Consider the following 24730-nt stretch of genomic DNA (forward strand, 5'->3'; position numbering starts at 1 on the left):
ATAACTTCTCCACTGAGGGCTTAACCAGATCCTATAGGAAAAACACATATGCCTCAGAAGAATAGGTTACTATGGGATGGGCGAGTAGGTGGGTAGCTAGGCAACCAAGTGCCGCTCCTCTTTTTCCCTTGCGTGTCATAGAGAATAGAGAGAGAGAACATCTCCAGTTTGAATTGAAAGAGAAAAGATGACAGACATTGTGGGGGGGGGACTCCGTTAATACGCTTCTGACAACCCCTGGGCCCGTTAAGCTAATAGGCCTTTGGCTGACAGATGTGATTGGAAGACGTTGAGGCTATTTGAGTTCTACTGCAAAGGAATGGCTTTCTTCAATTAGGCTAAATGATGATGACGATTTCCATTTTTCCTTTCATATTACACAGTATTGCCTGGTTTTCCATCCTGTGGAAATAAATAACTTCCCAATTAAGTCTCAGTCAAGAAAATATAGTTTTCATTAAATTATTCAGAAGCAAGTTGAAGGACCAATCCAGGTACAGTATTCTTTACAGTACACAGGCATATTAACTCATGCCAAAATACATCCTCCTTACATCAGCAATAAGTCAGAACGAAGAAACAGAAGTCAGGACCAACTTTGTAAAACTCCACTCACAACATCAACAGTAGAGACAGTGGTGCTTGAGCAGTGGAAACAGTTGTTACAGTAGATACACAGGTGTTGTTGTTTACCCAGGAGCAGGGCCCTGTTTTGTTGACCTGCTGCCCGGGCAACAGGTGAAACACGCTGAGAACTCCGTCTTCCCTGTTTCCTGTCACGCCAGGGGGCATTTGGAAGAAACCGTAGGAAAGCGTAGGAGATGAGGGAGCCTCTCCCTACCAGCCAACCCGCTTGGGCTTGGTACCTGTCTGGCTGCCACTGGGTGCTGCCACTGTCTGGCTGCCACTGGGTGCTGCCACTGTCTGGCTGCCACTGGGTGCTGCCACTGTCTGGCTGCCACTGGGTGCTGCCACTGTCTGGCTGCCACTGGGTGCTGCCACTGTCTGGCTGCCACTGGGTGCTGCCACTGTCTGGCTGCCACTGTCTGGCTGCCACTGGGTGTTGCCACTGGGTGCTGCCACTGGGTGCTGCCACTGTCTGGCTGCCACTGGGTGTTGCCACTGGGTGCTGCCACTGGGTGCTGCCACTGGGTGCTGCCACTGGGTGTTGCCACTGGGTGTTGCCACTGGGTGCTGCCACTGGGTGCTGCCACTGGGTGCTGCCACTGGGTGTTGCCACTGGGTGTTGCCACTGGGTGCTGCCACTGGGTGTTGCCACTGGGTGCTGCCACTGGGTGCTGCCACTGGGTGTTGCCACTGGGTGTTGCCACTGGGTGCTGCCACTGGGTGCTGCCTGTATAGTCTGCACCCCAGATGGCACCCTATTCCTTATTTAGTGCACTTCTTTGGGTCCTGGTCAAAAGTAATAGCTACACTAAATATGGAATAGGGTGCCATTTGGGACTAAGCTAGTTACTCACCAATTGCCAAATGACCTATCCAGAGAGAGAGAGAGAGAGAGAGAGAGAGAGAGAGAGAGAGAGAGAGAGAGAGAGAGTGTGTGTGTAAGAGAGAAAGAAAGAAAGTAAGAAAGAAAGAGAGAGAGAGAGATTATTTTTCTACTGCACCCAATTCAATCCGTCACTCACTCAGGACAATGACTTCAAGTCTGTTTACATGGACTGTGTGTCCGGTTGACTGTAAATCTACATGGCAGGTAGTGTGGAACATAGAAATAGAATGAAAAAGGGCCTAGAATGGACACTGGTCCACCCTTCACAGAACGTTGACTTGACTGGTAATGACCATTCCTTCCATGTCTGTAGTATGTGAAGATACTGAAGTGGTGGGGACAGTAGACTCGGCCTACATAAAAGCAAAACCTGCAAGAAGACATGGATCAAGCCTTTTTTTACCACAATATAGAAAACAACACTAGCTTCCTAGTCTAGAGTGTGGTCTGTTCCATCCTTCACTCTCCTGTGTATCTCAACTGCCGCCGTCTAACTCCCTTTGGAAGTTCTATCTTGTCTGAAAATGTTGTAGTTAGGGATGGAAATTTCAGGGGTTTTGGTGGTCTTCCTAAGCCAAGAGTCAGACACGACTAGGACATCCGGGTTGGCAGAGTGTGCTAAAGCAGTGAATTAAAAAAACTTAGTGAGGAGGCTTCTAATGTTAACATGCATGAAACCAAGGCTTTTACGGTTACAGAAGTCAACAAATGAGAGCACCTGGGGATTGGGAGTGATGCTGGGGGCTGCAGGGCCTGGGTTAACCTCTACATAACCAGAGGAACAAAGGAGGAGTAGGATAAGAGTACGGCTAAAGGCTAAAAGAACTGGTTGTCTAGTACGTTCGGAACAGAGAGTAAAAGGAGCAGGTTTCGGTGCGCGGTAGAATAGATTCAATACATAATGTACAGACAAAGGTATGGTAGGATGTGAGTACAGTGGAAGTAAACCTAGGCATTGTCTCTAGAGACATCAATTAAACCAGGTGAGGTCACCACATGTGTGGGAGGTGGGACAAGAGGGTTAGCTGAGGCATATTGAGCAGGGCTGGAGGCTTTACAGTGAAATAAGACAATAATCACTAACCAAAACAGCAATGGACAAGGCATATTGACATTATGAGAGGCATGCGTAGCCGAGTGATCATAGGGTCCAGTGAGTAGCTGGGCGGGCTGGAGACACGGCGATTCAAACAGCTAGCGGGCCGGGGCTAGCAGAAGGGCCTTAGAGGGATGTCGCGACGGAAGAAATATGTTGTAGCCCCCTCGTGCGGTTACGTCGGCAGACCAGTCGTGATGGATCAGCAGGGCTCCGTGTAGTAAAAGGGTCCAGGCCAATTGGCAAAATAGGTATAGTAGCCCAAAAACTTGGCTGATAGACTTCTTCAGCTAACAATCCGGTATGCTCTTGACAGCTAGTGGGCTAGCAGATGGGCATTCAGGGGACGTCACGACGGATGGGCCTGTTGAAAAAAACCCTTGGGCGGATTACGTCGGTAGTCCAGTCATGATGGATCAACGGGGCTCCGTATCAGCAATAAAAGGGGTCCAGGCCAATTGGCAAAATAGGCATTGTAGCCCAAGGAGTGGCTGATGGACCTTTTCAGCTAACCGGGGGATGGGCCTAGCATAGGCTCGCTCCAGGCTAATTGGTGCTTGCTTCGGGACAGAGACGTTAGCCAGGAGAAGCCAATCGGATAGCAGCTAGGTAGCTGCGATGATCCAGGTTCAGAGCTTGCGGTAGGAATCTGGGGATATGGAGAAAAAGAAGTCCGATAAGCTCTGGGTTGAATCGCGCTGTGCAGACTGGCAGGAGTTGTCCGGGCTAAAGGTTAGCTGATGACCGCTAGCAGTGGCTAGCTGACTACTAGCTAGTAGCAGGTTAGCTGGCTAGCTTCTGTTGGGGGTGCCGGTTCTAAAGTAAAGATTATAGCAGATCCATACCACATTGGGTGAGGTGGGTTGCAGCAGAGTATGTTGAAGTTGGGGTTAAGAAAAATATAAAAAATATATGCGAAGAAAAAAGATATAAAACGATATATATACGGGACACGACGAAGACAAAAGACGCCTGACTGCTACGCCATCTTGGATTGATCAAAGCAGCACAGTCCCATTTTAATCATCCAGCTCCCCCATGTTTTCATTTGAAAACAAGGAGAACCACTAGAGCATTGCCTTTGACACTTAACCTCCACATGCCCTGAGAGTGATGTTCACCACCTTTTGATAGAGATGAGTTTATGATCACTATTATGGCTGTAGGGAGGATGTTGCCTAACCAGACTCAGCACTCCCAGGCCAACGCACCGCCACCACTGATTTCTTTGGAGTTTTCACAAAGTCACAAAGTGAGGTTGAGACTGAAATGGTTGTCGATGTTGGAGGAGCACTGACATTATTACGGAAACACCTCAGAACGTAGTGGAGCGTAGATTGAATCCATGAACACATTCTACATGGCAGCAGTTACCATGTATTAATAACCACTTGTTATTTTGACTGGCCAAAGACAGGCCCACAGAGGAACGCTTTTAATTAGACAAGTTCATGTAGTGTCTCTGTAGTTTGATGTGGTCTCCTTAGTTTGATGTAGTCTCTCCTTAGTTTGATGTAGTCTCTACTTAGTTTTATGTAGTCTCTCCATAGTTTCATGTAGTCTCTCCATAGTTTCATGTAGTCTCTCCATAGTTTCATGTAGTCTCTCCTTAGTTTCATGTAGTCTCTCCATAGTTTCATGTAGTGCCTCCTTAGTTTCATGTAGTCTCTCCTTAGTTTCATGTAGTCTCTCCATAGTTTCATGTAGTCTCCATAGTTTCATGTAGTCTCTCCATAGTTTCATGTAGTCTCTCCATAGTTTCATGTAGTCTCTCCAAAGTTTCATGTAGTCTCTCCTTAGTTTCATGTAGTCTCTCCATAGTTTCATGTAGTCTCTCCATAGTTTCATGTAGTGCCTCCTTAGTTTCATGTAGTCTCTCCTTAGTTTCATGTAGTCTCTCCATATTTTCATGTAGTCTCCATAGTTTCATGTAGTCTCTCCATAGTTTCATGTAGTCTCTCCATAGTCTCTCCAAAGTTTCATGTAGTCTCTCCTTAGTTTCATGTAGTCTCTCCATAGTTTCATGTAGTCTCTCCATAGTTTCATGTAGTCTCTCCATAGTTTTATGTAGTCTCTCCATAGTTTCATGTTGTCTCCTTAGTTTCATGTAGTGCCTCCTTAGTTTCATGTATTCTCCTTAGTTTCATGTAGACTCCTTCGTTTCATGCTTAGTTTCATGTAGACTCCTTCGTTTCATGTAGACTCCTTCGTTTCATGTAGTCTCCTTAGTTTCATGTAGTGTCTCCTTAGTTTCATATAGTGCCTCCTTAGTTTCATGTAGTGCCTCCTTAGTTTCATGTAGTGCCTCCTTAGTTTCATGTTGTCTCCTTAGTTTCATGTAGTGCCTCCTTAGTTTCATGTAGTCTCTTCGTAGTTTCATGTAGTGCCTCCTTAGTTTCATGTAGTCTCCTTAGTTTCATGTAGTGCCTCCTTAGTTTCATGTAGTCTCCTTAGTTTCATGTAGACTCCTTCGTTTCATGTAGACTCCTTAGTTTCATGTAGTGCCTCCTTAGTTTCATGTAGTCTCCTTAGTTTCATGTAGTGCCTCCTTAGTTTCATGTAGTGCCTCCTTAGTTTCATGTAGTGCCTCCTTAGTTTCATGTAGTCTCCTTAGTTTCATGTAGTGCCTCCTTAGTTTCATGTAGTCTCCTTAGTTTCATGTAGTGCCTCCTTAGTTTCATGTAGTGCCTCCTTAGTTTCATGTAGTGCCTCCTTAGTTTCATGTAGTGCTTCCTTAGTTTCATGTAGTCTCCTTAGTTTCATGTAGTGCCTCCTTAGTTTCATGTAGTGCCTCCTTAGTTTCATGTAGTGTATTCATAGTTTCATGTAGTCTCCTTAGTTTCATGTCGTTTCAAGGCAGGCTGACACGCAGGACACAGTCATGGCCTCACTGCAGATGAAGTGGAAGAGAAAACCTTCTTTTGGGCTTTGCTCTGTCATTCCCTTCCATCCCATTCAGGCAGACTCCTGCATGGTTTCCCCTTTGCACCATAAAGTCTCTTCCACTTCTTAGTGGAAGTTTAATTGAATCGTTTTATTTCAAAAGAAAAGCAGCTCTTACCTTAAAGGTGTTCAGAAGTTAATTATTATACCTTGTGACATAATAGTCACATACAAGTGTGTCAGTATACTGCCTAGTGGTTCTCAACAAGGGAATTACACAGTTTATGGGAAACTGATAATACAGATCAAACCTTAACATGATGGGACGCATTACAACTCCAAGGAAGGAACCAGGCAACCTTAGAAGGGTGTACATGGAAATAACATGACTGGTGGTTCAGATAGAACTCAACAGAGAGGTGCATGTCTTGGCAGGAGATCAGCACATCTGATAATATAGTCTATGTGCTGGACACGTTTAGGTGGAGGATAGTGGATGGGGCAAGAGGAAATTATTATTCAATCTTTATAGGGTAATTACCACACCAAGAAGAATAATTTGGGATTTACTTGTAGAACTGTCAGCCAATTCAGAACTTCAGAGGGAGGGTGTGTGTGTGTGTGTGTGTGTGTGTGTGTGTGTGAAAAGAGGTAATACAATAATACAAATGTGTGTATCAATGTGCGACACATCAGGATGAGAGCGATGATTCAGTGCCCCGTTTTCTGTCTGAGTCACTCCAATGGAATCACCCACCGGCTTCCTTTCCTGGACAGTTTGTCTGGAGCTTTCTTTACAACAACTACAGTCTATGATATAAGAGGACAGAAAACCAACACTGTCATGCCATATTCAAAATCTAATCAAACGTTTATTGGTCACGTACACAGTTTTGCAGATGTTATTGCAGGTGCAGCGAAATGCTTTTAATTATAAACACACTGATCTCTTTATCAACTAATAAAAATTAAAAAAACAGTCTGTGTATGAACTGGCCCCATATTCCCTTCAGAGCCTCTGGTCAGTTGTAGTGCACTATTGGGGAATGTCCTGTTGAGAGTATTCAACCCAGACCCTACAGAGACGGACAATCAGCAGCCATCCAGTAACTTGCGCCCTTTTGACCTGTTGGATGTGTTGAAGTGGCTACAGACAGACAAAGCCAGACAGGTGTGTGCGCATGTGCGTTAGTGATGCGTGGGTCAGCTGTTCACCCGCACCCACTCGCAATTGCTAATAACCCATCCACAACCATTTGACTATAAAGTGAAAATCTGAGGTCCGCACTCTGACCCCAACCCGCAAATATAGAACAAGTCTTCAACATTTCTTCATTTATTTATTGAACATTTAGGCCTATTGAACTGTAGCATAATGTTCTGTTGAAACAAAACATTTCGAACAATAGCCTAAATTGACAGGTCGCGCATGCTTTTATGAAAAAGGCTTACGCACTAATACCAGCTAAAACATAATTAAAGAAAAACCTCAATGTGGCCTATAGATATGAATTGCACAATAATTATAACATTTATAGATCAATCCTATTTTTTAAAATATTTGTTTTGCATTTTTTTGCGATCTTGTCTCATCACTGCAACTTGCCAACGAGCTCGGGAGAGGCAACGGTGGAGTCATGCGTCCTCCAAAACATGACCTGCCTTAACACCCGTCAGCTTAACCCGGAAGTCAGCTGCATCAATGTGTCAAAGGAAACACTGTTCAACTGGCAACCGGTGTCAGCCTGCAGGCACCCAGCCCGCCACAAGGAGTCGCTAGAGCGCAATGAGCCTTGTAAAGCCCCACCGGCCAAACCCTCCCCTAACCCGGATGACGCTGGGACAATTGTGCACCGTCCAATGGGACTCCCGGCCACTGCCGGTTGTGGCACAGCCTGGGAAGTAACCGGATCTGTAGTAATACCTCTAGCACTGCGATAGAGTGCCTCAGACCGCTGCGCCACTCGGGAAGCCCTAATTTTTGAATTGAAGGTATTGTTTTGTCTTTATTCATCCTGCCGACCAACCACCCGCCCTTCATCCACACAATATTTAATTACCCTAAATCCGCCCGCGGATATAACCGTGTGGACTGCGGGTTATGAGTCAACTAACGCATTACTAGCATGTGTGCGTTTTTGGTGTCTGTGTGTGTCTGTGTCTGTGCACGTGCGGCCGTGCAAAAGTGTGTGTAACAGACCTGGGTTCAAATACATGTGTAGAGTGCATTTGGAAAGTATTCAGACTTCTTCCCTTTTTCCACATATTGTTATGTTACAGCCTTATTCTAAAATGTATTAAATTTAAAAAAAATGTCCTCAATCTACACACAATACCCCATAACAACAAAGAAAAAACAGTTTTAGACATTATTGTAAATGTATAAAAACACCAAAACAGAAATACCTTATTGACATAAGTATTCAGACCCTTTGCTATGAGACTCGAAATTGAGCTCATGTGCATCCTGTTAATATTGAGCACCCAAGAGATATTTCTACAACTTGATTGGAGTCCACCTGTGTTAAATTAATTGGACATGATTTGGAAAGTCACACACCTGTCTATATAAGGTCCCACAGTTGACAGTGCATGTCAGAGCAAAAACCAAGGAATTGTCCATAGAGCTCCGAAACAGGATTGTGTCAAAGCACAGATCTGGGGAAAGGTATCAAAACATTTTTGCAGCATTAAAGGTCCCCAAGAACACAGTGGCCTCCACCATTCTTAAATGGAAGAAGTTTGCAACCACCAAAACTCCTAGAGCTGGCCTCCCGGCCAAACTGAGCAATCGGGGGAGAAGTCCTTGGTCAGGGAGGTGACCAAGAACCCAATGGGTCACTCTGACAGAGCTCCAGCGTTCCTCTGTGGAGATGAGAGAACCTTCCAGAAGGACAACCATCTCTGCAGCACTCCACCAATCAGGCTATTATGGTAGAGTGGCCAGATGGAAGCCACTCCTCAGTTAAAGGCACATGACAGCCTGCTTGGAGTTTACCAAAAGGCACCTAAAGGACTGTCAGACCATGAGAAACAATATTCTCTGGTCTGATGAAACCAAGGTTCAACTCTTCGGCCTGAATGCCAAGCGTCACGTCTGGAGGAAACCAGGCACCATCCCTACGGTGAAGCATGGTAGTGGCAGCATCATGCTGTGGGGATGTTTTTCAGGAGCAGGGACTGGGACACTAGTCATAATCGAGGGAAAGATGAATGGCGCAAAGTACAGAGAGATCCTTGATGAAAACCTGGTCCAGAACACTCAGGCCATCAGACTGGGGCAAAGATTCACCTTCCAACAGGACAACGACCCTAAGCACACAGCCAAGACAACGCAGGAGTGGCTTCGGGACAAGTCTCTGAATGTTCTTGAGTGGCCCAGCCAGAGCCCGGATTTGAACCTGATCGAACATCTCAAGAGAGACCTGAAAATAGCTGTGCAGTGACGCTCCCCGGCCAACCTGACAGAGCTTGAGAGGATCTGTAGAGAAGAATGTGAGAAACTCCCCAAATACAGCCAAGCTTGCAGTGTCATACCCAAGAAGACAGTAATCGGTGTCAAATAAAATAGATTATCATCAGCATTTTCTAAAAAACAGTATTTGCTTTGTCATTACGGGGTATTGTGTGTAGATTGATGAGAATTTTTTATCAATTTTAGAATAAGGCTGTAACGTAACAAATTGTCGAAAAAGTCAAGGGGTCTGAATACTTTCCCAATGCACTGTATTTGAGTGCAATTATATTTTAAAGACTTGTTTCCAAATATAAATTCAGCAAAAAAAATGTCCCTTTTCAGGACCCTGTCTTTCAAAGATAATTCGTAAAAATCCAAGTAACTTCAGATCTTCATTGTAAAGGGTTAAAACACTGTTGCCCATGCTTGTTCAATGAACCATAAACAATTATTGAACATCCACCTGTGGAACAGTCGTTAAGATACTAACAGCTAACAGACGGTAGGCAATTAAGGTCACAGTTATGACAACTTAGGACACTAAAGAGGCCTTTCTACTGACTCAGAAAAACACCAAAAGAAAGATACCCAGGTTCCCTGCTCATCTGTGTGAACGTGCCTTAGGCATGCTGCAAGGAGGCATGAGGACTGCAGATGTGGCCAGGGCAATAAATTGCAATGTCCGTACTGTGAGACGCCTAAGACAGCGCTACAGGGAGACAGGACGGACAGCTGATCGTCCTCGCAGTGGCAGACCACGTGTAACAACACCTGTACAGGATTGGTACATCCAAACATCACACCTGCAGGACAGGCACAGGATGGCAACAACTGCCCGAGTTACACCAGGAACGCACAATCCCTCAAATCAGTGCTCAGACTGTCCGCAATAGGCTGAGAGAGGCTGGACTGAGGGCTTGTAGGCCTGTTGTAAGGCAGGTCCTCACCAGACATCACCGGCAACAACGTCACCTATGGGCACAAACTCACCGTCGCTGGACCAGACAGGACTGGCAAAAAGTGCTCTTCACTGATGAGTTGCGGTTTTGTCTCACCAGGGGTGATGGTCGGATGGAGCGGGATCGATTTGGAGGTGGGGGGTCCGTCATGGTCTGGGGCGGTGTGTCACAGCATCATAGGACTGAGCTTGTTGTCATTGCAGGCAATCTCAACGCTGTGCATTACAGGGAAGGCATCCTCCTCCCTCATGTGGTACCCTTCCTGCAGGCTCATCCTGACATGACCCTCCAGCATGACAACGTCACCAGCCATACTGCTCATTCTGTGCGTGATTTCCTGCAAGACAGGAATGTCAGTGTTCTGCCATGGCCAGCGAAGAGCATGGATCTCAATCCCATTGAGCATGTCTGGGAACTTGCAGGTACCTTGGTGCAAGAGTGGGGTAACATCTCACAGCAAGAACTGGCAAATCTGGTGCAGTCCATGAGGAGGAGATGCACTGCAGTACTTAATGCAGCTGGTGGCCACACCAGATACTGACTGTTACTTTTGATTTTGACCCCCCCTTTGTTCAGGGACACATTCAATTTCTGTTAGTTACATGTCTGTGGAACTTTTTCAGTTTGTCTCAGTTGTTTAAGCTTGTTATGTTCATACAAATATCTACACATGTTAAGTTTGCTGAAAATAAACGCAGCTGACAGTGAGAGGACGTTTCTTTTTTTGCGGAGTTTACTATTTCAAATATCCCTAGTACCAAACAGAATTAGGTTTTACATTTAAATAAAAAACACTTGTCTGTGTAGTTGACTATTTTCAAATACATGCCTATACTTTCCCAGGGTATTTCCAAATATACATGTCAATATTCAACTACTTATATTTTCAAATAAAAAAATATCCAAGTACTTACTTAGAAACGCCTTTGAAAGAAATTGAAATACCCTAAACAGTATTTGAACCCAGGTCTGGCGTGGCATGTAAGCGCATGCGTACGTGTCTGAGGGAGCGCTCAGTCATTCCAGCATCAGACCCAGGTGCTGTCCAGCCCTCAGCAGCACTGTGCTGGGGGGGATTAGCTTGGTGAGCACAGTCGCTGCTGTGACAACAGGTAGAGAGGGATTGGCGGCTTGCGTTCGCATCGAGCGGCACGTACACAGCACAGCCAGCCAAATGCCTTCTGACAAGACAAACAATCAGGAGCGGGAGTATCAGTATATATCAGGACAATACAACCTATAACATTACTCAGTCTTATCGGAGTTGGGACTTTTAGTCTATTAGTCAAAACAGATTTATATACAGCAGATTACAAAACACTTGTTGTCTGTTTTGTGTACCTTCCATTAAAAACCATGACAAAAGCAGTTCAGTAAAGGTCTAATATTATGACAATTAGGGACTTGAGCAATCCAACAAAACAAGGGAGGTCACCTTTTAAAAAATATTATTCCTTTTTCTATTATATTAATTCTATCATGGCGACAACAAGATATGATTTACACCATAGTAGCCATGTACATCTGAAGATGGTGGATAATATTATAGAGAGAAAGATTTGAGGGTTGGATTCAGGGTTTTGCTAAAAACGCCTGCTGACAGTTGGCATAGAGATGGGACCTGATACCCACTTATCTAAACAGGAGCGCAGTCCCGCCGACTGCAATGTCAACAGTGTACAAAGACAAGGACTCCATGGCAGGCAAGTCAGTGGCATCCCCACTGTGGCTTTGTACTTCTCAATTCAAAACCCATAAAAAGCATACTAGTCAGAAAAGTTATTTATCTTGCGGCGTCATGATTATATATATTTTTACCATCTGTTAGGGCAGTTATTGTTCAGAATCAGAACAGTTATTATAGAGTTTTGAATAACACAGAAAAGTACAGTATTATATTGTGTGGCAAAGTTTACAAGTGGTGCCGCTGACTCAAAGCAAACAACGGCAGGCAAGAATACGGTAAAATTACGTAGGCCTAGGTGGTAAAAAATGATATGACACCCACCCACGATTCAAACTGTATAGCTATGTCATCGGAAACTTTCACTGGAAAGCACTGTTGCATAGTTACAGTGAAAGAGGTGTAATATTTGCATTTATTTTAATTAACTACACATCAGATTAATACTCTCCATCAACGGAGAGACGACATGACATGAGGGGGAGGGAAACACACACACAAACACTGTTTAGAAGACTATGGGCCTAGACATATTTATTTTGGAGAGAGGTTTGGTTCTCACCAAAAAAGACAAAACAAGGTTGAAGTATTGGTTTTCATTTGCTGAATGTTGAAACCAAAACCCACTGAGAGATCCACCCAGGGCCATTAAAATGCAACTCTATCGCCCTGATACTCCTAGTAGGTTATTTGGAGAGCCAGATGGGTGGGATTTGCACTTTTGGGACTACTTCATTAGTCCCATTGTGCCAGACAAGCTAGCTTTGTCAAGTGCAGCTTGAAGTATTTGAAAGGAAACAAATAATATTTGAACCCTGGTCTGTTCAGATTCAGAATCAGCTCTACTGTACTAGTCGCCCTGTGAAGAGAATGACTGTACTGTCCTCTTAAGAAAACCTAAGAGGTCTCGGTCTCAGATCCCCATTCTAAAGTCCTTGAGTCAAATCTCACTCTTATCTGTTTCCAGCATCATCAGCCTCACCCTCATCATCCTCTCCTCACCATGCTGGTGACGATTACTCTACGCCTTCACTCCTCCCCTCTACTCCACTCCTCTCCTACTCCACCCTACTCTACTCTACTCACCATGTTGGCGACGGTTACTCTACACTACTTCACTCCTACTCCACCCTACTCTACTCTACTCACCATGTTGGCGACGGTTACTCTACACTACTTCACTCCTACTCTACTCACCATGCTGGTGACGGCTACTCTACTCTACTCTACTCACCATGCTGGTGACGGCTACTCTACTCTACTCACCATGCTGGTGACGGCTACTCTACTCTACTCATCATGCTGGTGACGGTTACTCTACACTACTCCACTCCTACTCTACTCATCATGCTGGTGACGCCTACTCTACTCTACTCACCATGCTGGTGACGGCTACTCTACTCTACTCACCATGCTGGTGACGGCTACTCTACTCTACTCACCATGCTGGTGACGGCTACTCTACTCTACTCACCATGCTGGTGACGGCTTCTCTACTCTACTCTACTCTACTCACCATGCTGGTGACGGCTTCTCTACTCTACTCTACTCTACTCACCATGCTGGTGACGGCTTCTCTACTCTACTCTACTCTACTCACCATGCTGGTGACGGTTACTCTACACTACTCCACTCCTACTCTACTCACCATGCTGGTGACGGCTACTCTACTCTACTCACCATGCTGGTGACGGCTACTCTACACTACTCCACTCCTACTCTACTCACCATGCTGGTGACGGCTACTCTACTCTACTCACCATGCTGGTGACGGCTACTCTACTCTACTCACCATGCTGGTGACGGCTACTCTACTCGACTCTACTCTACTCTATTCACCATGCTGGTGACGGCTACTCTACTCTACTCACCATGCTGGTGACGGCTACTCTACTCTACTCTACTCACCATGCTGGTGACTGCTACTCTACTCTACTCTACTCACCATGCTGGTGACGGCTACTCTACTCTACTCACCATGCTGGTGACGACTACTCTACTCTACTCTACTCACCATGCTGATGACGGCTACTCTACTCTACTCTACTCACCATGCTGGTGACTGCTACTCTACTCTACTCTACTCTACTCTACTCTACTCTACTCATCATGCTGGTGACGGCTACTCTACTCTACTCATCATGCTGGTGATGGCTACTCTACTCTACTCACCATGCTGGTGACGGCTACTCTACTCTACTCTACTCTACTCTACTCTACTCTACTCATCATGCTGGTGACGGCTACTCTACTCTACTCACCATGCTGGTGACGGCTACTCTACTCTACTCTACTCACCATGCTGGTGACTGCTACTCTACTCTACTCACCATGCTGGTGACGGCTACTCTACTCTACTCTACTCTACTCTACTCTACTCTACTCTACTCACCATGCTGGTGACTGCTACTCTACTCTACTCTACTCACCATGCTGGTGACTGCTACTCTACTCTACTCTACTCACCATGCTGGTGACGGCTACTCTACTCTACTCTACTCTACTCTACTCTACTCTACTCACCATGCTGGTGACTGCTACTCTACTCTACTCTACTCACCATGCTGGTGACGGCTACTCTACTCTACTCTACTCTACTCTACTCTACTCTACTCTACTCTACTCTACTCTACTCACCATGGTGGTGACTGCTACTCTACTCAGTTGCTCCTGAAGTGTGAAAAAAAAGAACTAAACAAACTGGCCGCCTGCAGGACCCACACACAAACAATGCCGAGCACCCCAGCTGTGAAAACCTCCGGCTACATGAGACGGAGTAAAAGATTCCTTGGAGTCCCATTACTCCCCTTATTGTATTTTTACAACCTGGTGAGCTGCCAGGCCTTGGCTGGCACCATCCTTCCGTGCCCCTGCCAGCTTTCAGTCCAGGAAAGCAGAGCCCAGAGATAATTTGTCTTTAACCAGCAACGCTCTTTTATGACCTCAGTCTACCTTCACTACTGACTGATGGTGGTGTCAGTTTCAATCGTCTCGACTGGAGACGTCATGATATGTGATTGAACACATCACCGTCACGCAATGTGTGTGTGTGTAATTATTAATAGTAAACAAACATTTTGTTAGTCCCGACAAGTTCAAATGATATTTCTAGGGGGTTTAGGGTTAAGGTTGGAATTAGGTTTAGGGTTAGAAGCCAGGGTTAGGTTTCGGGGTCAGGCTTAAGGTTAGGGTTAGGGTACAGGTTAGGTTTAGGGGTTAGGGAAAATAGGATTTTGAATGGGACTGAATTGTGTGTCCTGACAAGGTTAGTTGTACAAGACTGTGTGTGTCTGTGTGTGCGTACGCATTCATCCGACCTCCGTGTGTGTGTTCCAGGTGGTCTCGGTAGTGGTCCCGGTGGTGGTCTCAGTAGTGGTCCCGTTGGTTATCTTGGTAGTGGTCTCAGTAGTGGTCCCGTTGGTTATCCCGGTAGAGGTCTCAGTAGTGGTCCTGGTGGTTATCTCGGTAGTGGTCTCAGTAGTGGTCCTGGTGGTTATCCCGGTAGAGGTCTCAGTAGTGGTCCTGTTGGTTATCTCGGTAGAGGTCTCAGTAGTGGTCCCGTTGGTTATCTCGGTAGTGGTCTCAGTAGTGGTCCTGGTGGTTATCCCGGTAGAGGTCTCAGTAGTGGTCCTGTTGGTTATCCCGGTAGAGGTCTCAGTAGTGGTCCCGTTGGTTATCTTGGTAGTGGTCTCAGTAGTGGTCCCGTTGGTTATCCCGGTAGAGGTCTCAGTAGTGGTCCTGGTGGTTATCCCGGTAGAGGTCTCAGTAGTGGTCCCGTTGATTATCCCGGTAGAGGTCTCAGTAGTGGTCCCGTTGGTTATCTCGGTAGTGGTCTCAGTAGTGGTCTCAGTAGTGGTCCGTTGGTTATCTCAGTAGTGGTCTCAGTAGTGGTCCGTTGGTTATCCCGGTAGTGGTCTCAGTGGTGGTCATCTCGGTAGTGGTCTCAGTAGTGGTCCTGGTGGTTATCCTGGTAGTGGTCTCAGTAGTGGTCCTGGTGGTTATCCCGGTAGAGGTCTCAGTAGTGGTCCCGGTAGAGGTCTCAGTAGTGGTCCCGTTGGTTATCCCGGTAGAGGTCTCAGTAGTGATCCCTTTGGTTATCTCGGTAGTGGTCTCAGTAGTGTTCCTGGTGGTTATCCTGGTAGTGGTCTCGGTAGTGGTCCTGGTGGTTATCCCGGTAGAGGTCTCAGTAGTGGTCCAGGTGGTTATCCCGGTAGAGGTCTCAGTAGTGGTCCAGGTGGTTATCTCGGTAGTGGTCTCAGTAGTGGTCCTGGTGGTTATCCTGGTAGTGGTCTCGGTAGTGGTCCTGGTGGTTATCCCGGTAGTGGTCTCAGTAGTGGTCTCAGTAGTGGTCCAGGTGGTTATCCTGGTAGTGGTCTCAGTAGTGGTCCTGGTGGTTATCCCGGTAGTGGTCTCAGTAGTGGTCCTGGTGGTTATCTTGGTAGAGGTCTCAGTAGTGGTCTCAGTAGTGGTCCTGGTGGTTATCTCGGTAGTGGTCTCAGTAGTGGTCCTGGTGGTTATACCGGTAGTGGTCTCAGTAGTGGTCCCGGTGGTTATCCCGGTAGTGGTCTCAGTAGTGGTCCCGTTGGTTATCTCGGTAGTGGTCTCAGTAGTGGTCCTGGTGGTTATCCCGGTAGTGGTCCCGTTGGTTATCTCTGTAGTGGTCTCAGTAATGGTCATCTCGGTAGTGGTCTCAGTAGTGGTCCTGGTGGTTATCCCGGTAGAGGTCCCGTTGGTTATCTCGGTAGTGGTCTCAGTAATGGTCCTGGTGGTTATCTCGGTAGTGGTCTCAGTAGTGGTCCTGGTGGTTATCCCGGTAGAGGTCTCAGTAGTGGTCCTGGTGGTTATCCCGGTAGAGGTCTCAGTAGTGGTCTCAGTAGTGGTCCTGGTGGTTATCCCGGTAGAGGTCTCAGTAGTGGTCTCAGTAGTGGTCCTGGTGGTTATCCGGTAGAGGTCTCAGTAGTGGTCCCGTTGGTTATCCCGGTAAAGGTCTCAGTAGTGGTCCCGTTGGTTATCCCGGTAAAGGTCTCAGTAGTAGTCCTGGTGGTTATCCCGGTAGAGGTCTCAGTAGTGGTCTCAGTAGTGGTCCAGGTGGTTATCCGGTAGAGGTCTCAGTAGTGGTCCTGGTGGTTATCCCGGTAAAGGTCTCAGTAGTGGTCCCGTTGGTTCGCCCGGTAAAGGTCTCAGTAGTGGTCCTGGTGGTTATCCCGGTAGAGGTCTCAGTAGTGGTCCTGGTGGTTATCCCGGTAAAGGTCTCAGTAGTGGTCTCAGTAGTGGTCCTGGTGGTTATCCCGGTAAAGGTCTCAGTAGTGGTCCTGGTGGTTATCCCGGTAGAGGTCTCAGTAGTGGTCCTGGTGGTTATCCCGGTAAAGGTCTCAGTAGTGGTCTCAGTAGTGGTCCTGGTGGTTATCCCGGTAAAGGTCTCAGTAGTGGTCCTGGTGGTTATCCCGGTAAAGGTCTCAGTAGTGGTCTCAGTAGTGGTCCTGGTGGTTATCCCGGTAGAGGTCTCAGTAGTGGTCCTGGTGGTTATCCCGGTAAAGGTCTCAGTAGTGGTCTCAGTAGTGGTCCTGGTGGTTATCCCGGTAAAGATCTCAGTAGTGGTCTCAGTAGTGGTCCTGGTGGTTATCCCGGTAAAGGTCTCAGTAGTGGTCCCGTTGGTTATCTCGGTGGTGGACCCGGTAGCGTCGGAAGGCATCTTCACAGCCATCAAGATGCACTCCCTGGGGGAGGAGGTGAGACTGGACCTCCAGGCAAAGTGGGACATGGAGGAAGTGAGACTGGACCTCCAGGCAAAGTGGGACATGGAGGAAGTGAGACTGGACCTCCAGGCAGAGTGAGACATAGAGGAAGTGAGACAGGCAAAGTGGGACATGGAGGAAGTGAGACTGGACCTCCAGGCAAAGTGGGACATGGAGGAAGTGAGACTGGACCTCCAGGCAAAGTGGGACATGGAGGAAGTGAGACTGGACCTCCAGGCAAAGTGGGACATGGAGGAAGTGAGACTGGACCTCCAGGCTGAGTGGGACATGGAGGAGGACGACAGGATGGATGGACAGCCACGAGGCACGGTAAAGTCCCCGACACGGTAAAGACAAATACAGAACAGTGTCCTCTGTCATTCCCTCACTTCCTTTTTATAAATGGGTTGTGGAAAAGCATACATAGCCAACAGAGGACTGACATATGAAAAACATAACCAGCACTCAAAAATTAAATATAGGGAAGTGTTTACAGGGATGGGGATTTGGGAAGAGGGTCTGTTACTGGAAATGGTTACAGGGATGGGGATTTGGGAAGAGGGTCTGTTACTGGAAATGGTTACAGGGATGGGGATTTGGGAAGAGGGTGTGTTACTGGAAATGGTTACAGGGATGGGGATTTGGGAAGAGGGTCTGTTACTACAAATGGTTACAGGGATGGGGATTTGGGAAGAGGGTCTGTTACTGGAAGTGGTTACAGGGATGGGGATTTGGGAAGAGGGTCTGTTACTGGAAGTGGTTACAGGGATGGGGATTTGGGAAGAGGGTCTGTTACTGGAAGTGGTTACAGGGAGGAGGATTTCGGAAGAACGTCGGTTACTGGAAGTAGTTACAGGGATGGGGATTTCGTAAGAAGGTCGGTTACTGGAAGTGGTTACAGGGATGGGGATTTGGGAAGAGGGTCTGTTACTGGAAGTGGTTACAGGGATGGGGATTTGGGAAGAGGGTCTGTTACTGGAAGTGGTTACAGGGATGGGGATTTCGGAAGAAGTTCGGTTACTGGAAGTGGTTACAGGGATGGGGATTTGGGAAGAGGGTCTGTTACTGGAAGTGGTTACAGGGATGGGGATTTGGGAAGAGGGTCTGTTACTGGAAGTGGTTACAGGGATGGGGATTTCGGAAGAACGTTGGTTACTGGAAGTGGTTACAGGGATGGGGATTTCGGAAGAAGGTCGGTTACTGGAAGTGGTTACAGGGATGGGGATTTCGGAAGAACGTCGATTACTGGAAGTGGTGACAGGGATGGGGATTTGGGAAGAGGGTCTGTTACTGGAAGTGGTTACAGGGATGGGGATTTGGGAAGAGGGTCTGTTACTGGAAGTGGTTACAGGGATGGGGATTTGGGAAGAGGGTCTGTTACTGGAAGTGGTTACAGGGATGGGGATTTGGGAAGAGGGTCTGTTACTGGAAGTGGTTACAGGGACGGGGATTTGGGAAGAGGGTCTGCTACTGGAAGTGGTTACAGGGATGGGGATTTGGGAAGAAGGTCGGTTACTGGAAGTGGTAACAGGGATGGGGATTTGGGAAGAGGTTTCGCCATGATTATGACTCCCCCTCCTTGCCCTAGCTTCTTGACTCCAGAAGACCTTGTTGGTTTACCATAAAACTGTGTCAATTAGTGATGTTGTTAGCTGGAATTTTTCTGCATGCATGTGTGCGTTTGTGTGCCAAGGTGAAAGAGTAGCAGGGGTCAGGATGGATGTTTCCTGTTGTCTCTGTGTGTTTTCCCAGCAGTGTTTAGGAAAGTTAAAAGTAACATCCTGGGCTGTGTTTGGTTTTGGGTACGGAGATCAGACCACCGTCATCTATAATACAGAGAGATTCAAATAATCCAGGTTACAGATGTTGATACTAGAGACTGAGACGCGCACACACACACACACACACACACACACACACACACACACACACACACACACACACACACACACACACACACACACACACACACACACACACACACACACACACACACACACACACACACACACACACACACACAAATGTATCACTTATCTGAAGTTAAGCCCACTTTTATTGATTTGTGGAATGTGGCCAAAAGCAAGGAGCAACTCTCCTCTTAGTGAAAAAGACTGGTCAACGCTGCCTCGGTGGTATCACAGTACACTGGGTAACAATGTTTTGTACACTCAGTGTATATTCCACAGCCAATCCTGTCACCACGGTTGCATTTGGGTCCAAATTGCTGGCCCACAGGGTTTCCATTGTACAACCTATAGATAGGGAAGACGGCATCATCACAGTGGACGATACTGTCAGACATCAAAATCATATCAAATAAAATTGTATTGGTTGCATACAGATATTTATGCTATTGCGGGTGTAGCGAAATGCTGTGTTCCTAGCTCCAACAGTGCAGTAATATCTAACAAAACACAACAATAACCACAAATCTAAAAGTAAAATAATGGAATTAAGAAATATCAATATTAGGACGAGTAATGTTGGAGTCCTGAGTACATACAGCGCATTCAAACTCCTTGACTTCTTCAACATTTTGTTACGTTACAGCCTTATTCTAAAACGGATAAAAATCATCCTCATCAATCTAAACACAGTACCCCATAATGACAAAGCAAAAACAAGTTCAGATTTCTTTGCAAATGTATTAAAAATAAAACACAGAAATATTACATTTACATAAGTATTCAGACCCTATACTCGGTAATTACTAGGTTGGATGGGGAGCGTCGCTGCACAGCTATTTTCAGGTCTCTCCAGTGATGTCTGATCGGGTTCAAGTCCGGGCTCTGGTTGGGCCACTCAAGGACATTCAGAGACTTGACCCGAAGACACTCCTGTGTTGTCTTGGCTGTAAAATGGTCAAGGGGTCAGAATATTTTCAGAATGCACTGTATATATTATATAAATGAGATGTTCGACGAGCAGGTACACACACACACACACACACACACACACAGTAGCAGTAGCAGTAGCAGTCAGAAGTTTGGACACACCTACTCATCCCAGGGTTTCTTTATTTTTACTATTTTCTACATTGTAGAATAATAGTGAAGACATCAAAACTATCAAATAACACATATGGAATAATGTGTTTTTTTTAAATACCCTTTGCCTTGATGACAGCTTTGCACACTCTTCTCATTCTCTCAACCAGCTTCATGAGGTAGTCACCTGGAATGCATTTCAATTAGCAGGTGTGCCATGTCAAAGTTAATTTGTGGAATTTCTTTCCTTCTTAATGCGTTTGAGCCAATCAGTTGTGTTGTGAAATGGTAGGGGTGGTAAACAGAAGACAGCTCTATTTGGTAAAAGACCAAGTCCATATTATGGCAAGAACAGCTCAAATAAGCAAAGAGAAACGACAGTCCATCATTACTTTAAGGCAAGAAAGGCCGGTCAATCCGAAACATTCCAAGAACTTTGAGAGTTTCTTCAAGTGCTGTCGCAAAAACCATCAAGTGCTATGATGAAACTGTTTCTCACAAGGAAAGGAAGACAAAGAGTTACCTGTGCTGCAGAGGATAAGTTCACTAGAGTTACCAGCCTCAGAAATTGCAGCCCAAATAAATGCTTCATGGAGTTCAGGTAACAGACATCTCAACATCAACTGTTCAGGAGGAGACTGAAACACGAGCAATGGACATTAGACCGGTGGAAATCTGTCCTTTGGTCTGATGAGTCCAAGTTTGTGATTTTTGGTTGCCTTGTCTTTGTGAGACACAGAGTAGGTGAACGGATGATCTCTGCATGTGTGGTTCCTATAGTGAAGAATGGAGGAGGTGTGATGATGTGGGGGTACGTTGCTGGTGACACTGTCAGTGATCTATTTAGAGTTCAAAGCACACTTAACAAGCATGGATACCAGAGCATTCTGCAGCAATACGCCATCCCATCTGGTTTGCGCTTAGTGGGACAATCATTTGTTTTCAACAGGACAATCACCCAAAACACACCTCCAGGCTGTGTAAGAGCTATTTGACCAAGGAGGAGAGTGATGGAGTGCTGCATCAGATGACCTGGCCTCCACAATCCCCTGACCTCAACCCAATTGAGATGGTTTTGGATGAGTTGGACCACAGAGTGAAGGAAAAGCTGCCAACAAGTGCTCAGCATATGTGGGACCTCCTTCAAGACTGTTGGAAAAGCATTCCTCATGAGGAAGGTTGAAAGAATGCCAAGATTGTGCAAAGCTGTCAAGGCAAAGCGTGGCTACTTTGAAGAATCTCAAATATATTTTGATTTGTTTAACACTTTTTTGGTTACTAGATGATTCCATATGTGTTATTTCATAGTTTTGGAGTGGCAGGTAGCCTAGTGGTTAGAGTGTTGGATTAGTAACCGAAAGGTTGCAAGATCAAATCCCCTAGTTGACAATGTGAAAATGCTTTGTTCTGCCCCTGAACAAGGCAGTTCACATGCTGTCATTGAAAATAAGAATTTGTTCTTAACTGACTTGCCTAGTTAAAATATTAAAATAAAGAAAAACCCTTGAATGAGTATGTTTGTCCTAACTTTTGACTGGTACTTACTATATATATATATATATATATATATATATATATATATATATATACACACACACACATATGTGGACACCTGCTTGTCGAACATCCCATTCCAAAATTATGGGCATTAACATGGAGTTGGTCCCACCTTTGCTGCTATAACAACCTCCACTCTTCTGGGAAGGCTTTCAACTAGGTGTTGGAACATTGCTGCGGGGACTTGCTTAAATTCAGCCACAAGAGCATTAGTGAGGTTGGGCACTGATGTTGGGCGATTAGGCCTGGCTCGCAGTCAACATTCCAATTCATCACAAATGTGTTCGATGGGGTTGAGGTCAGGGCTATGTGCAGGCCAGTCATGTTCTTCCACACCGATCTCGACAAACATTTTCTGTATGTACCTTACTTGGTGCATTGTCATGTTGAAACAGGAAAGGGCCTTCCCGATTCTGTGGAAGCACAGAATCTAGAATGTCATTGTATATTGTAGTGGTAAGATGGTGATCTTAGGCTTGTGTGCGGCTGCTCGGCCACGGAAACCCATTTCATGAATTTCATGAAGCTCCCCACGAACAGTTATTGTGCTGACAATGTTTCCAGAGGCAGTTTGGAACTCGGGAGTGACTGTTGCAACCGAGGACAGACGATTTTTACGCGCTACACGCTTCAGCACTCAATGGTCCCGTTCTGTGAGCTTGTGTGGCCTACCACTTCGCGGCTGAGCTGTTGTTGCTCCTAGATGTTTCCACTTCAGGATAACAGCCCTCATAGTTGACTGGGGCAGCAATTTGACGAACTGACTTGCTGGAAAGGTGGCATCCTATGACGGTGCCATTTTGAAAGTCACTGAACTCTTCAGTACGGGCCATTCTACTGCCAATGTTTATCTATGGAGATAGCATCGCTGTGTGCTCAACTTTATACACCTGTCATCAACGGGTGTGGCGAAATAGTCGAATCCACTAATTTGAATGGGTGTCCACATACAGTGTGTGTGTGTATATATATATATACACACACACACACACACACACACACACACACACACACACACACACAAAATAGTATATGTGACGGGATGTATATACATTATGGACAGTATGTGTATAGAATATGTAGTATATCTGAAGAACACGTAGATAGTATATGTACAGCAATAGTTGAATAGCATGGCCTTGACTGGAATAGGGTATTTACATATGATATGGGTAAAACAGTATGTAAAGTGACCAGTGTTCCATTATTAAAATGACCAGTGTTCCATGTCAATGTACATAGGGCAGCAGCCTCTAAGGTGCAGGGTTGAGTAACCGGGCGGTAGCCGGCTAGTGACGGTGACTAAGTTCAGGACATGATACTGATGGGAGGCCGGCTAGAAATGGCTATTTAACAGTTTGATGGACCTGAGATAGAAGCTGTTTTTCAGTCTCTCGTCACAACTGTGATACACCTGTACTGACCTGAATAGGCCGTGGCTCGGGTGGCTGTCATCCTTGATGATTTTCTTGGACTTTTTGTGACACCGAGTGCTGTAGATGTCCTGGAGGGCTGGCAGTGGGTCCCCGGTGATGCGTTGGGCAGACCGCACCACGCTCTGGAGAGCTCTGCTGTTGCGGACGGTGCAGTTGCCGTACTAGGCGGTGATACAGCCTTGACAGGATGCTCTCAATTGTGCATCTGTAAAAGTTTGTGAGGGTCTTAGGGGCCAAGCCAAATTTCTTCAGCCTCCTGTGGTTGAAGAGGAGCTGTTCCACCTTCTTCACCACACTGTGTGTAGATGGAACACTTCAGATTGTCAGTGGTATGTACTCTGAAGAACTTGAAGCTTTTCTCCTTCTCCACTGTGGCAGTGCGTCTAGGGTGTCGGGTAAGGTGGAGGTGATATGATCCTTAACTAGCCTCTCAAAGCACTTCATGATGACAGAAGTGAGTGCTACGGGGCGATAGTAATTTCGTTCAGTTACCAACGCCTTCTTGGGGACAGGAACAATGGTGGACATCTTGAAGAAAGTGGGGACAGACTGTAGAGATTGAATATGTCCATAAAAACGCCAGCTAGCTGGTCTGAGCATGCTCTGAGGATGCGGGTTGGGATGCCGTCTGGACCGGCAGCCTTGAGAGGGTTAACACGCTTAAATGTCTTACTCACATTGGCCACGGAGAACGAGAGCTCACAGTCCTCGGGAGCGGCCCAGGTGTGTGCCACAATGCTGATGTTTCACAATTAGATTGTGAAGCAATGAGATGTACAGGCCTAACAGAAAATCAAACAGTCAACAGTTACTGTGAGAGTTTCACTGAGTCACAATCTTAAATGGAAAACTACTGTCAGGAGCTGCTATTAAATCATTGACTTTCCAACCCCAGCCTCTCTCTCTCTCTCTCTCACACACACACACACACACACACACACACACACACACACACACACACACACACACACACCCCCTGGCTGGCCCTACCTAGCTGTCTACAGCTGGACAGCCCGACCGCCTCCCCAGCGTCCCCACTGCCCTGGGTAACCACCCCACTCTGCCCTCTCAGCCAGCCAGCCAGCCAGCCAGCCAGCCAGCCAGCCAGCCAGGGAGAGCCAGAACCACAGCTAGAGTTAGAGCCAGTGGCCGGCAGGACAAAGCCAAGCAGAATTAGGTGAAAGGTGATCCAGCCCATACAGGAGGGGGTAGTCCTCCTGTGTCTCTGGCTGCTAACCTGTGCAACTATTTCCCTCTCTTAGGCACACATACAGTAACACCTCTTCCACACAGACCTACCTGGGTTCAAATAATGCTTCAGCTGTGATGGATTGAGCTTGCATCCCACAATGGAACCAACATGATAGTCCCAAAAGTGCAAATCCCGCACTTTAGGCAAGCTCAAACACATGTTTAAAAC

At 46.4% G+C, this 24730-nt stretch overlaps 1 protein-coding gene and 1 long non-coding RNA gene across 4 annotated transcripts; both read right to left on the minus strand.

Moving 5' to 3' along the window:
* Nucleotides 1-1013: 1013 nt before the first annotated feature.
* On the minus strand, nucleotides 1014-19124 carry LOC120059132 (uncharacterized protein YBL113C-like). Of its 3 annotated transcripts, none has more exons than XM_039007966.1 (2): nucleotides 14910-19124; nucleotides 1014-1496 (listed from the first exon to the last, which is right to left on the minus strand). In XM_039007966.1, exon 1 carries the CDS (start codon nucleotides 17615-17617, stop codon nucleotides 16685-16687), a length of 933 nt encoding a protein of 310 aa, XP_038863894.1. In that variant the 5' UTR covers nucleotides 17618-19124; the 3' UTR covers nucleotides 1014-1496; nucleotides 14910-16684. The 3 variants fall into 2 exon arrangements, 2 of the variants coding, with proteins under 2 accessions (XP_038863894.1, XP_038863895.1); XR_005478128.1 differs by lacking the exon at nucleotides 14910-19124 and adding an exon at nucleotides 10823-11258.
* Nucleotides 19125-20136: 1012 nt separating this feature from the next.
* Nucleotides 20137-24417, minus strand: LOC120059133. The gene is made up of 3 exons (XR_005478129.1): nucleotides 24301-24417; nucleotides 23299-24092; nucleotides 20137-20181 (listed from the first exon to the last, which is right to left on the minus strand). It is a non-coding gene; the product is annotated as an uncharacterized LOC120059133 (long non-coding RNA).
* Between the last annotated feature and the right edge of the window lie 313 nt (nucleotides 24418-24730).

This window comes from Salvelinus namaycush, chromosome 14, assembly GCF_016432855.1.
Source record: "Salvelinus namaycush isolate Seneca chromosome 14, SaNama_1.0, whole genome shotgun sequence".
NCBI classification, from domain to species: Eukaryota; Metazoa; Chordata; class Actinopteri; order Salmoniformes; family Salmonidae; genus Salvelinus; species Salvelinus namaycush.

Excerpts from the sequence above, each read along its gene's own strand:
- LOC120059132 (XM_039007966.1), bottom strand. The coding sequence starts at position 17,617 with ATGTCCCACTCAGCCTGGAGGTCCAGTCTCACTTCCTCCATGTCCCAC.